The following is a 12,905-nucleotide window of genomic DNA, read 5'->3' as shown; positions in this document are numbered from 1 at the left end:
CACCATGGGCCACACGTGTCACGAGTTGGGGGGGGCTCGGAGGCTGTGTACCCATGTGTCGTGAGCATGGGGGGGCTCAGCAGCTGTACACACACGTGTCATGAGTGTGGGGGGGTCTCAGCAGCTGTACACACGTGTCATGAGCGTGGGGGGGTCTCAGCAGCTGTACACACGTGTCACGAGCGTGGGGGGGTCTCAGCAGCTGTACACACACGTGTCACGAGCGTGGGGGGGTCTCAGCAGCTGTACACACACGTGTCACGAGCGTGGGGGGTCTCAGCAGCTGTACACACGTGTCACGAGCGTGGGGGGTCTCAGCAGCTGTACACACGTGTCACGAGCGTGGGGGGGTCTCAGCAGCTGTACACACACGTGTCACGAGCGTGGGGGGGTCTCAGCAGCTGTACACACACGTGTCACGAGCGTGGGGGGTCTCAGCAGCTGTACACACGTGTCACGAGCGTGGGGGGGTCTCAGCAGCTGTACACACACGTGTCACGAGCGTGGGGGGTCTCAGCAGCTGTACACACGTGTCACGAGCATGGGGGGTCTCAGCAGCTGTACACATGTGTCATGAGTGTGGGGGGTCTCAGCAGCTGCACACATGTGTCATGAGTGTGGGGGGGTCTCAGCAGCTGTACACACACATGTCATGAGCGTGGGGAGTCTCAGCAGCTGTACACATGTGTCATGAGTGTGGGGGGTTCTCAGCAGCTGTACACATGTGTCATGAGTGTGGGGGGTCTCAGCAGCTGTACACACGTGTCATGAGTGTGGGGGGGTCTCAGCAGCTGTACACACGTGTCATGAGTGTGGGGGGGTCTCAGCAGCTGTACACACACGTGTCACGAGCGTGGGGGGGTCTCAGCAGCTGTACACACACGTGTCACGAGCGTGGGGGGGTCTCAGCAGCTGTACACACACGTGTCACGAGCGTGGGGGGTCTCAGCAGCTGTACACACGTGTCACGAGCGTGGGGGGTCTCAGCAGCTGTACACATGTGTCATGAGTGTGGGGGGTCTCAGCAGCTGCACACATGTGTCATGAGTGTGGGGGGGTCTCAGCAGCTGTACACACACATGTCATGAGCGTGGGGAGTCTCAGCAGCTGTACACATGTGTCATGAGTGTGGGGGGTTCTCAGCAGCTGTACACATGTGTCATGAGTGTGGGGGGTCTCAGCAGCTGTACACACGTGTCATGAGTGTGGGGGGTCTCAGCAGCTGTACACACGTGTCATGAGTGTGGGGGGGTCTCAGCAGCTGTACACACGTGTCATGAGTGTGGGGGGGTCTCAGCAGCTGTACACACACGTGTCATGAGTGTGGGGGGTCTCAGCAGCTGTACACACGTGTCACGAGCGTGGGGCGGTCTCAGCAGCTGTACACATGTGTCACGAGCGTGGGGGGTCTCAGTAGCTGTGTACCCAGATGTTATGCAGGTGGGATGTCTCAGGAGCCTTGCACCCACGTGTCACGAGCATGGGGGGGTCTCAGCAGCTGTACACACATGTGTCACGAGCATGGGGGGTCTCAGCAGCTGTACACACACGTGTCACGAGCATGGGGGGTCTCAGCAGCCGTGCAGCCACGTGTCACGAGCCGGGGGGGGTGTCTCAGCGGCTGCACACCGCTGTGTCACGAGCTCGGGGCGGCTGGGCTCTCGCAGCCGTGTACGCACGTGTCACGAGCACGTGCGGCCTCAGCCACCCCGTGGCCGCGTGTCATGAACGTGCCAGGTCTCAGCAGCCGCACACCCACGTGTCACGAGCACGGGGCGGGGGGGGGGGGGATCTCAGCAGCCCCGCGCACACGTAGCACGAGCATGCCAGGTCTCAGCCGTCCGTCCTCGCCTGCCCACGGGCACGGGGCTCTGTAGCCGGTCGCTGTCCCCAGGGAGCTGGCAGGCTGTCCCTGTGCTGTCCCCGGGGAGGCTGAGTGTCCCTGGCCGCGGCGCCCGTGTCCTCCTCTGCCCCTGCCACCCCCGGGGGGGGCCCCACGGCTGGCAGCGACCTCTGTCCCCAGCCAAGGCTGGCTGCGGGTGCCCACGGCGTCACGTGCAGCGGGCACCGGCGGGGCCACCACAGCCGAGCCGGGAGCAGCCGCGGCGCCAGACGGAGCGATGGCCGGCCGGCCGGACAGACGGATGGACAGGTGGGCAGGGGGAGGGCTGGGGGGCTCAGGGGGCCAGCGGGACCTTCACCCCGGACAGCCTTGAGGTGGGTGCCCCGGGTGTTGGTAGGGACACCAAAGTCCCGCTGCCGGAGGACCTGGGTGTCCCCGTCCCACCTGGGCCTGGACAAGTGGCCCTGTCCCCGTGCCCTGGGCCCAGGTAGCCCAGTCCCACGTGGCCCAGTTCCATGTTTCCCAGTTTCCAGTATCCCTGTCCCAAGGATTCCTGTCCTAGGTGTCCCTGTTCCCAGTATCCCTATCCCAGGTGTCCCAGTCCCCAGTTTCCCATCCCCACAGGTCCCAGGCCCAAGTGTCCCTGTCCCAGGTGTCCCAGTCCCATGTGTCCCCATTCCAGGTGTGCCCATCCCCTGTGTCCCATCCCCATGGGGGCTCAGGGTCCCTGTCCCAGGTGTCCTTGCCCTATGCGTCCCAACCCCAAGTGTCCCTGTCCCATATATCCCAGTCTCAGGGGTCCCTGTCCCAGGTTTCCCAGTCCCATATGTCCCAGTCCCGAGTTTCCCTGTCCCAGGTTTCCCAGTCCCGCTTGTCCCTGTTCCCAGTGCCCCTGTCTGAGGTGACCCAGGTGTCCCACTCCCATTTCCCAGTCCCATATGTCCCAGTGTCCAGCTGAGACTGAGGAAACCCCCCGGGTTTGTGCCCCCCCCCCGCAATGGGGCTGCCCCAGCACTGCCCCCACCCAAACCACCTCTCAGTGCTGGGTCCCATAGGGGGGGCTCAGCCCACTGACCCCCAGCCCCTAATCCCCATCCAGGGGTCAGGGACCCACAGGAGCCACCTTGGTGGCCACAGTGGCAGCGTGGGTGCTGTATTTTTTTTTGGGGGGGGGTGTTGCACAGTGGGTACAAGTTTGGGAGGGGCAGTGGGTGCAGGATGGCTGCGGGGCTGGGTGTGGGGCTGGGGGGGAGCCTGCCCTGCCCCCTCCCCGCAGCACCAGCATGTGGCTGGGAGCCCCCCTGGAGCAGTTGCCCACACCCGGCGCTGACCCTGGACCAGGCGACTGTGCGGCCGCAAGACACCACGAACCCGAGAACGCATGCGGGAGCGCTGCCGGGCCATCGGCCTCCGCCTGCGCCCCCACGTCAAAACTCACAAGACTCTGTGAGTGGCCCCCAGCATCCCCCCCCCCCCCAACATCCCCCTCCCCATCCTCCCAGCAACACCCCAGCATCCCCCTGGCGTCTCCCCATCCTCCCCCACAACAGCCCCTCAGTACCCCCTCCAGCATTCCCTCCGCTTTCCCCACCAGCATCTCCCCTCCAACATCCTCCCAGCATCCCCCATCCTCCCCTCCCCCCCCCCCCCAGCCCCCCCTCAACTGCCCCCCCAGCATCCTCCAGTGTTCCCCCCACCTCCCCCCAAAGCACCCCCACACCTTCTACGCCAGCAGCCTCCCAGTGTTCCTCCCAGCATCGCCTCATCCTCCCACTCAGCACCCCACCTTCCCCCCCAGCATCCCCCAATCCTCCCCAGCACCTCCCACCCTCCTCCCACCCATCATATCCCAATCACCCCCCCACTTTCCCCTCCCAGCACCCCCTTAGCGCCCCCACCAATCACACCCCCCCCCTCCCTCCCCAGTGAAGGTGCCGAGCTGGCGACGGGTGGTACCCGCCGGGGCATCGTGGTCTCCACCTTGGCCGAAGCTCATTTTTTCGCGGCGGGGGGGTTCGATGACATCCTCTACGCCTACCCGCTGCCGGGGGGCGGCTGGAGGAGTGCGCGGCCCTGGCCCAGCGCCTCCAAACCTTCCAGCTCCTCCTCGACACCCCCCAGGCCTTGGCCCTCCTGCGCCAGCGCCCGCTGGCCGATGGCAAGCGCTGGCTCGTCTGGCTCAAGCTCGACTGCGGCAATGGCAGGGGTAGGTGGCCCCCCCCCAGCCCCAAAAGTAGCCCCCTTAAATCCCACCATCACATGGAGTGCTGCGGGGGGGGGGGGGGGATTGCAGCGATCACGAATCCTCTCAGGGTGTTTTCACCCACCCCCAGGATGCTCAAGGGGGTTGGATGGTCCGTGTCCCCCCCCAGTCCCATCAGCTCAACCCCCCCCCCAAAAAAAACCCAGATTATTCAAGGATGCTCCTTGCCCCACTGACCTCAAGCCCCCAGAACTACCAGCTCAACCAGGATGGGGCATTTAAGCCCCCCGCCCCCCCCCCCCAAACTCATTCCTCAAGGATGCTCCATGGGGAGGGATGCCCCATGTCCCTTCAAGCCCCCAGCCCCACAAGCTCAACCAGGGTGGGGTATTTAAGCCCCCCCCCCCCATTCTTCAAGAATGCTCCATGGGGCAGAGGTGCCCCATAAGCCCCCCCAGCCCCCATAACAGGCTCCCACCCCCCCTCTCCAAACCCCGTTTTCACCCACCCACCCCCAGGGTGTTCCATGGGGGGGGTGGGTGATGCCCCATGTGTGTGTGTGTCCCCAACCCCAATCTCCCATCGCCACCATCTCGCCCAACACGGGGCATCAAATCCCCCCCCCCAAGCCCCCCCCAAGCCCCCCCCAAGCCCAGCTGGACCCTCCTCCTGGCCGGCAGCCGGCGTGCGGCCCACGGACCCCAGCGCCTTGTCCCTGGCCCGGGCCATCGCCGAGGAGGCCCCGGAGGAGGTGACACTGGTGGGGGTCTACGCTCACTGCGGGGACACCTACGGCTGCCGCGACGTCCCGGCCATCCAAGCCATCGCCCGGGCCACCACCTCCGCCGTGCTGGACTTCGTCACCGCGTGAGTGTCCCCAAATCAGGGACGGGCAGAGTTAAGGGCATTTGGGGGGGAAGGGGGCTGGGGGGGGGGGGGGGGGGGGGGGGTTGTTCCACCATGGGGAGTGTTTGTGTGTGTCCCCCACCCCATAAAACCCCAGCGGCTGGTTGTAAATGCAAATCACCCCCATAAAAGGGGGCCCTACAAAGCCCCCCCGGGGAGCTGGAGGAGCTTTGATGTGGCTTTGGTGGCGGGTTGTGACCTGTGTCATTGTGTGTGTGTGTGTGGTGTGTGTCCCCCATCAGCTTGTCACCCTTTTGTCCCAGCGGGGTTTTGCATCCTGGAGGGAATTGCTGCCGGATGGCTCCTGCTGGGATGGGGGGGGGGGGGGTGGGGACCTCCACTCTGGGCCCCCCACGCACAGGGACGTGCTCCCCTGGGGACACGTCCTGGGGGTCTCCGGTCCCAGCCCAGCCGGTTGTGGCATCATTTTGCAGTGGGGAAACTGAGGCACGTGGGGAAACGTGCTGCCCCCCCAGCTCCCCTCACCAAAGTTGGGGGGCTGCTCTTCCCCCACACCCCCCCCCCCGATGTGCCCCACGGTCCCAGAGGGGCCAGGGAGAGCGGGGAAAGGGTGCAACCACCCCCCAGTTGCCAACATGACATTTAAATATGTTGGGGAGGGGGGGGGTGACACATCTGAGCTGCTTGGGCACATCTGGGAAGGTTTGGGGCACATCTGGGGGTGCCCTGGAACATCGGGGAGGTCCCCAGCACAGCTGGGGCTGATCCCGAGCACATCTGGTGGGTGCTTTGGCACATCTGGGGGCACCCAGGAGCATCTGGGAGGGGTCCCAGACATATCTGGGGGTGATCTGGCATACTTGGGGGGGGGGGGGGCCTCGAGCACATCTGCGGGCTCCGGTGCACATCTGTGGGTGCTCTGATACCTCAGGGGGGGCACTGGAACATCTGGGAAGATAATAGAGGTGGATCTTGGGCATATCCGGGGGCTCCTGAGCACATCTGGGAGCGCCTTGACACATCTGGGGTGCTCTGGCATACCTGGGGGGGGGGGATCCTAGGCCCATCTTGGGGCATCTCTGGCACATCTGGGGATGTCCTGGTACATCTGAGGGGAGTCCCAGGCAGAGTCCCAGGTCCCAGGCACATCTGGGGAGTGCTCTGGCAGCTCTGGAGGGGCCCCCCATGCACATCTGGATAGATCTCTGGCACATCTGGGGCCTCCTGGGCACAATTGGTGGCACTCTGGCACATCTTGGGGGGTCTCCAGCACACCCAGGGGATGCTGTGGCCCATCTGTGGGCTCCAAGACACATTTGGGAGTGCTTAAAAACATCTGGGGGGGTCTCCAGCTCATACGGGTGGTTCTCTGACACATCTGGGGGTGCTTGGGTGCAGCTGGGGGTGGTCCCTGGCACGTTGTGGGAGGGGGTGCTCTGGCATATCCGGGGGGGGGGGGCGACCTGCCTTGAGTGTTTGGGGGGGGCTCTCTATTGCATCCCTCTGGCACATCTGGATGGCTGCCTTGAAATTTTTGGGGGGGTCCCTGGCAATTCTGGGACTCCCCGAGGCGTCACCACCTCCGGGCGCATCCCTGTGGGTGATGGCCCCATCTCCAGTCCTGCTCCCCGCCGTGCCCAGGGGCGAGGGACCCACCTCTGCTCCCTCTCCCACGGGGCCTGGGGGTGCTGTTCCCCCCCCGCCGCGGCCATGCCCCCACCACTCAGATGGTCCCGCAGGCTGCGGCAGGCGGGGGTGCCGTGTCCCCAGGCCAGCATCGGCTCCACGCCGTCCTGTAGCCACCCGGTGCCGGAGATGGCCCAGCTCACCGAGCTCCACCCGGGCAACTACCTCTTCTACGGTGAGCATGTCGGGACCCCCCCTCCCCAATCCTGGTGTGACCCCCCCAAAGGTGGGACGCACCCCAAGCTGAGCTGGCCACCCTCTTCTCCCAGACCTTCAGCAGACCCTGCTGGGCTCCTGCCAGCCGGAGGAGGTGGCCATCCGTGTCCTCACCAGGGTCATCGGTCACTACCCCCACCGCAACCAGCTGCTGGTGGACTGCGGCTGGGCCGCCCTCAGCCTCCACGGCCGTGACCAGGTGCCCACGGGCTGCGCCGCCATCGAGGGGCACCCCCAGCTCAGGTGAGTGCCGGGAGGGGCTGGGGACACGCGCGCATGGGGTGGGGACATGATGGCGGGGGTGTGTGTGTCCCCACCGCAGGCTGGTGGGGCTGACGCAGGAGCACGGGCAGGTGGAAGCCGTCGATGGCCGGTTGGATTTCGAGCGCTTCCCCTTGGGCAGCACCCTGGCTCTCATCCCCTTCCATGTGAGTACACGCCCCGACACGCCCCGACACGCTCCGACACGCCCCGACACGCCTGGCTCAGCACCCCGACCCGCCCGCCGCAGGCCTGCGCCACTGCCGCCATGCACCCCGTCTACTACGTCCACGCCGAGGGGAAGGTGGTGGAGCTCTGGCACCCCGTCCGTGGCTGGTAGCGAGGAGAGGGGGGAGCCGCCGGGGCGCTGCGCCCACGCTGGGGCGCTGCACCCACACCAAGACCCCGCACCCACGCCAAGACGTTGCACCCGCGCCGGGGTGCTGCACCCACGCCGAGGGCCTGTGTCTGCACCCAGGTCTTGCACCCGTGCCAAGACCCTGCACCCACTCCAGCGGCCTGCACCCGCGCCGAGGCCTTGCACCCGTGCCGGAGTGCTGCACCCACAGCGGGGTGCTGGCACCCACGTCAGGGTCCTGCACCCACGCCCAGACTGTGCACCCGTGCTGGGGTCCTGCACCCGTGCTGAGGCTGTGCACCCAAGCCAGGGTGCTGCACCCACGCCGAAACCCTGCACCCATCGTCCCGCATTCGTGCTGAGACCCTGCACCCACGCTGGGACCCTGCACCCACAGCGGGGTGCTGCACCCCGCCCATACCGGGGTCAATAAAGCTGCTTCTCCCACTGCCAGAGAGTTTCGCCGCCGGGGCAGGGAGGGGCCAGGTCGTGGGGAGGTGGCGGGGTGGGGGTCCCAGCGGGATCGGGCCCAGTTCGGACCAGTCCAGTCCCAATGGGGCCGGTGGCCACCGGGCTGAGCCGGGAGCGGGGCTCGAACCCGCGGTCCAGACGAAGCGGACCCGAGCCCCGCCGAGCCGCGGGGGGGGGGCGGGGCTTATCGCGGAGCCACGCCCCTCCCCGATGCTCGCAGCCAATGGCGGAGCGCCCCGCCCGGCCCGGTCCGGGGCTGAGCCGCGCCCAGCCAAGCCCCGCCCAGCCGAGCCCAGCCCAGCCGGAGCGGAGCGAGCGGAGCGGAGCGGATCGGCTGGGCTGGGCTCTGCTGGGCTCGGCTCGGCTCGGCTGGGCTCGGCTCGGCTCAGCTCTGCTGGGCTCGGCTCTGCTGGGCTGGGCTGGGCTCGGAGCGAGCGGGTCCCGGGGCCGGGCCCGGGTCTCCGCGATGCGGCCGGTGCTGCTGCTGCTGCTGCTGCCGGTGCTGCCGGTGCGGGCGGGACCGGGGGGGCCGGGAGGGGCCGGGGATGGGCACCGGGACGGGACCGGCCGGGCCGGGGCTCCCCGCTGCCCCCCCGGGACCCGCCGGGCCGCCCCTCCCCAGGGCTGCCCCGGTTCACCTCACGGCTTGGGTCGGATTCCGCTTTGGTTTGGTTTATTTTGCTTGGGTTTATTTTGGTTTGGCTTCTTTTGTCTTATTTAACTTAGTTTAGTTTAGTTTCTTTCCTTCCATTTAATTTTAATTTATTTTTATTTTACTTTATTTCATTTATTTTTATTTTACTTTATCTCATTTATTTTTATTTTACTTTATTTCATTTATTTTTATTTTACTTTATCTCATTTATTTTTATTTTACTTTATCTCATTTATTTTTATTTTACTTTCATATTTTTTCACTTTATTTCATTTCATTGATTTTTATTTTACTTTATTTCATTTAATTTATTTTTATTTTACTTTATTTCATTTGTTTTTATTTTATTTTACTTTATTTCATATTTTTTCACTTCATTTATTTTTATTTTACTTTCATTTCATTGATTTTTATTTTATTTTATTTATTTTCTTTTACTTTATTTCCCATCTTCTCACTTTATTTCCCTCCATTTAATTTAATTTTGGTTCGTTTTCTTTCTTTTGATTTAATTTCAATCTATTTTATCTCATGTTTATCTTTGATTATTCACTTTTTTTTTTTATTTGATTTTTCCAATTTTATTTATTTTAGTTATTTAGTTGGTTTTTTGGATGGGTGGGTGGGTTTTTTTATTCATTACTCTTTCAGCCCACTCTATTATCCTCCCCCCCCCCCCCCCCCCCCCACTGGGTGCTCCGGGACCCCAAACCAGCCCCCGCTATGGGGTGGGGGGGGGCAGAGCGGGGGTTTGGGGGAGGCAGCTGGGGGTCCTGGCGTGTCCCCCCCCCCCTCCCAAGGACAGAACCCAGGGGACCCTGAGGCAGGACCCCTCTGTCCCGCAGGTGCCGGGGCGCGGGGGGGGGTGCGAGAGCGGGAGAACGACAGCGTCGGGGGGGTGCTGCACCCCCTGCCCCCCCGGCTTCGGCGTCACCGAGCCCTGTGGCCACGCCGACACGCGCTGCCAGCCCTGCACCCACAGTAAGTACCCCCCCCTCACCCCCACCCCCCCCCCCCCCAGCACCCCCAGCACCCCCAGCACCCACCGCCCCCCCCGCAGACCGGACCTTCTCGGCGGTGAGCAGCGCGGAGGAGCCCTGCCAGCCCTGCACCCCCTGCCCGCTCCTGCCCGCCCGCGCCTGCACCCCCACCCGCGACACCCTCTGCACCCGTGAGTGACACCCAGCGGGACACCCCTGTCACCCCCCCTCCCCACCCAGGGGCGGGGGAGGGAGCCTCATTGGGAGGGGGGGGGGACACAGAAAATTGGGACACCCCCCCCCCCCCGATATCCTTGGGGTCACCCCACAACGCAAAGGGAAACTGGGAGGGGGGGGGGGACACTGGAGCTCGCCTAAGTGTTGGGGGGGGGTCGCCATCCCCTAGACGAGGACCTGGAGCCGGTGACGGGGGGGCCCTCTCCCGCCACCCCCGAGTTCACGCCGCCGCTGCCCGAGGCCGCGGGCAAGGACATCATCCCCGTGTACTGCTCCCTCCTGGGCGCCGTGGTGGTGGGACTCCTCGCCTACGTGGCCTTCAAGTGGTAGGTTTTGGGGAGGGGACACAAGGTGGGGGACACGGTGAGGGGGTACAGGATGTCCTGGGTGACCCCCCCACCCACCCCGCCCTGGGCAGCTGGCACACGTGCAGGCAGAAGCAGCAGCTGGCCAAGGCGCGGGCAGGGGACTTGGGGACGTCACCCGAGGGGGAGAAGCTGCACAGTGACAGCGGGGTCTTCCTCGACACCCACAGCCTGCAGGACCCCCACCAGCCCGGCAAGGGTGAGCACCCACCACCCAGCGATGGGTTTTGAGGGGGCGGGGTGACATCCGGGAGGTTTTTGTCCCCTGCTGCCATCAGGGTGGGGTTGGGCAGCACCCACGTTCATGGGGGGGGGGGTGTCGGGGTGCGACCGTACCTTGGGGAGCATCTGGATGGGGTTGGGGTGCCCTAGGGAGCACCCGCATGGGTTTGGGGTGCCCCCATGGCCTGCGGAGCGCACATAGGGGGGTGGGGGACACCCCCTGGGAGCATGCGGACGCGTTGTGGGAGCATCCCGACCTTGGGTGGGGTTGGGAAGCACCCAGAGAGCACCTAGATGGGTGTCAGGGAGCACCCGTACTTTGGGGAGAATCTGCGCGGGTTTGGGCAGCACCCGTGCACCAAGGAGCACCCAAATGGGGTCAGGGAGCACCCATGCCCCAGGGAGAACCCAAAGAGTGAGCACCCAGATGGGGTTGGGGAGCACCCATACCCTGGGGAGCACCCAAACAGGGTTGGGAGCACCCATACTGTAGGTAGCACCCAAGTGGGGGTCAGGGAGCACCTGGACGGGGTTGGAGAGCACCCATGCCCCAGATAGCACCCAAAGGGGGTTGGGGAGCACCCATACCCCAGATAGCACCCAAAGGGGGTTGGGGAGCACCCATACCCCAGATAGCACCCAAACGGGGTTGGGGAGCACCCATACCCCAGATAGCACCCAAACGGGGTTGGGGAGCACCCATACCCCAGATAGCACCCAAACGGGGTTGGGGAGCACCCATACCCCAGATAGCACCCAAACGGGGTTGGGGAGCACCCATACCCCGGATAGCACCCAAAGGGGGTTGGGGAGCACCCATACCCCAGATAGCACCCAAACGGGGTTGGGGAGCACCCATACCCCGGATAGCACCCAAACGGGGTTGGGGAGCACCCATACCCCAGATAGCACCCAAACGGGGTTGGGGAGCACCCATACCCCAGATAGCACCCAAACGGGGTTGGGGAGCACCCATACCCCAGACAGCACCCAAACGGGGTTGGGGAGCACCCATACCCCGGATGGCACCCAAACGGGGTTGGGGAGCACCCATACCCCGGATGGCACCCAAAGGGGGTTGGGGAGCACCCATACCCTGGATAGCACCCAAACGGGGTTGGGGAGCACCCATACCCCAGATGGCACCCAAAGGGGGTTGGGGAGCACCCATACCCCAGATGGCACCCAAAGGGGGTTGAGGAGCACCCATACCCCAGATGGCACCCAAAGGGGGTTGGGGAGCACCCATACCCTGGATAGCACCCAAAGGGGGTTGGGGAGCACCCATACCCTGGATAGCACCCAAAGGGGGTTGGGGAGCACCCATACCCCAGATGGCACCCAAAGGGGGTTGGGGAGCACCCATACCCCAGATGGCACCCAAATGGGGTTGGGGAGCACCCATACCCCAGATAGCACCCAAAGGGGGTTGGGGAGCACCCACACCCCGATAAATCTCTCTCTCCCGGGAGCCGGTGACACCTTTGACCCAGAAATACCGCTGGGTGCCGGGCAGCGATTTGGGGTGCCAACACTGACCTCCCCACCCCCACCCCACTGCCCCCCCCAGCCCCCCGTCCCGAGGGCCACCCGCTGAGCGCGGTGCCACCGCAGCGGCAGGAGGAGCTGGAGCGGCTACTGGAGAGCGGGGGGCCGGGGGGGGACTGGCGCAGCCTGGCCACCCGCCTGGGCTTCGGCCCCGACGCCATCGGCACCTTCGGCCGCGGCCGAGCACCCACCCGCACCCTGCTCAGCGCCTGGGCCAGCGCCGAGGGGGCCACGCTGGACACCCTCTGCCAGGCCCTGGTCGCCATCGGCCGGCAGGATGCGGCCCGGCGCTTGGCGGCACCGGGGGACGTCACCTCCGCCGTGTGACCAGGGGGTCCCCGAGGCCCGGCGCAGACACCGCGTGGGCTCGGCGGGTGCTTCCTGCTTTTTCCTGCCAGATAGCGCCTTTTTGTGTCTGTTGATTTGGTTTTAAGGGGGTTTTGTACTTTTTTAGGGGTGTCGGGGGGGGGTGGGAGGATGGGTGGGGGGTAATTTGGCGGCCCCGGTGTGGTGGCGGTGACAGAGGGCGGGAGACTCGGGGACACAGTTGGTCATATTAAACGTGTCACTGGGACGTGTGTCCTCAGGTGTCCGTGTGTCCCCACGAGCGCGTGTCCCCGGGATGTGTGTCCTTGGGTGTCCGTGTGTCCCCAAGTGTGTGTCCCAGGTGTCCGTGTCCCCCCAACCATGTGTCCCTAGGATGTGTGTCCTCAGGTGTCCATGTGTCCCCATGAGCACGTGTGCCCTGGATGTGTGTCCTTGGGTGATCGTGTATCCCCAGGCGTCCGTGTGTCCCCAAGTGCATGTCCCCCAGGTGTCTGTGTCCCCCCAACCATGTGTTCCCGGGATGTGTGTCCTCAGGTGTCTCTGGGTGTCCCCCCAAGTGCGTGTCCCCAAGACATTTGTCCTCAGGTGTCCTTGTGTCCCCCCAGACACGTGTCCCCAAGACATTTGTCCTCAGGTGTCCGTGTGTCCCCACAAGCGCATGTGCCC

General features: G+C 64.6%; 2 protein-coding genes across 2 annotated transcripts; both read left to right on the top strand.

Moving 5' to 3' along the window:
• Nucleotides 1-3,126: 3,126 nt before the first annotated feature.
• LOC141934589 (D-serine dehydratase-like) lies at nt 3,127-7,888 on the top strand. Its single transcript, XM_074850168.1, is given in 10 exon segments — nt 3,127-3,162; nt 3,164-3,208; nt 3,210-3,289; nt 3,770-3,888; nt 3,891-4,049; nt 4,727-4,913; nt 6,653-6,774; nt 6,869-7,058; nt 7,138-7,243; nt 7,327-7,888. Coding segments are annotated over 10 exon segments (1,134 nt in total). The 3' UTR covers nt 7,417-7,888.
• A 225-nt stretch (nt 7,889-8,113) lies between these two features.
• LOC141934581 (death domain-containing membrane protein NRADD-like) lies at nt 8,114-12,360 on the top strand. The gene is made up of 6 exons (XM_074850156.1): nt 8,114-8,413; nt 9,406-9,541; nt 9,621-9,731; nt 9,947-10,103; nt 10,196-10,341; nt 11,935-12,360. The coding sequence occupies exons 1-6, from the start codon at nt 8,129-8,131 to the stop codon at nt 12,237-12,239; spliced, it is 1,140 nt and encodes a 379-aa protein (XP_074706257.1). The 5' UTR covers nt 8,114-8,128; the 3' UTR covers nt 12,240-12,360.
• The last annotated feature ends 545 nt before the right edge of the window (nt 12,361-12,905 follow it).

Source organism: Strix aluco, chromosome 1 (genome assembly GCF_031877795.1).
Source record: "Strix aluco isolate bStrAlu1 chromosome 1, bStrAlu1.hap1, whole genome shotgun sequence".
Taxonomy (NCBI): Eukaryota; Metazoa; Chordata; class Aves; order Strigiformes; family Strigidae; genus Strix; species Strix aluco.
Note: the sequence above shows the minus strand (reverse complement) of the source record. Positions and strands in the feature narration are given on the sequence as shown.

Coding starts and splice junctions, on each gene's coding strand:
- LOC141934581 (XM_074850156.1), top strand. CDS start 8,129: ATGGCGGAGCGCCCCGCCCGGCCCGGTCCGGGGCTGAGCCGCGCCCAG. Junction 9,542..9,620: donor CTGCCAGCCCTGCACCCACA/GTAAGTACCCCC, acceptor CCCCCCCCGCAG/ACCGGACCTTCTCGGCGGTG. Junction 9,732..9,946: donor CCGCGACACCCTCTGCACCC/GTGAGTGACACC, acceptor GCCATCCCCTAG/ACGAGGACCTGGAGCCGGTG.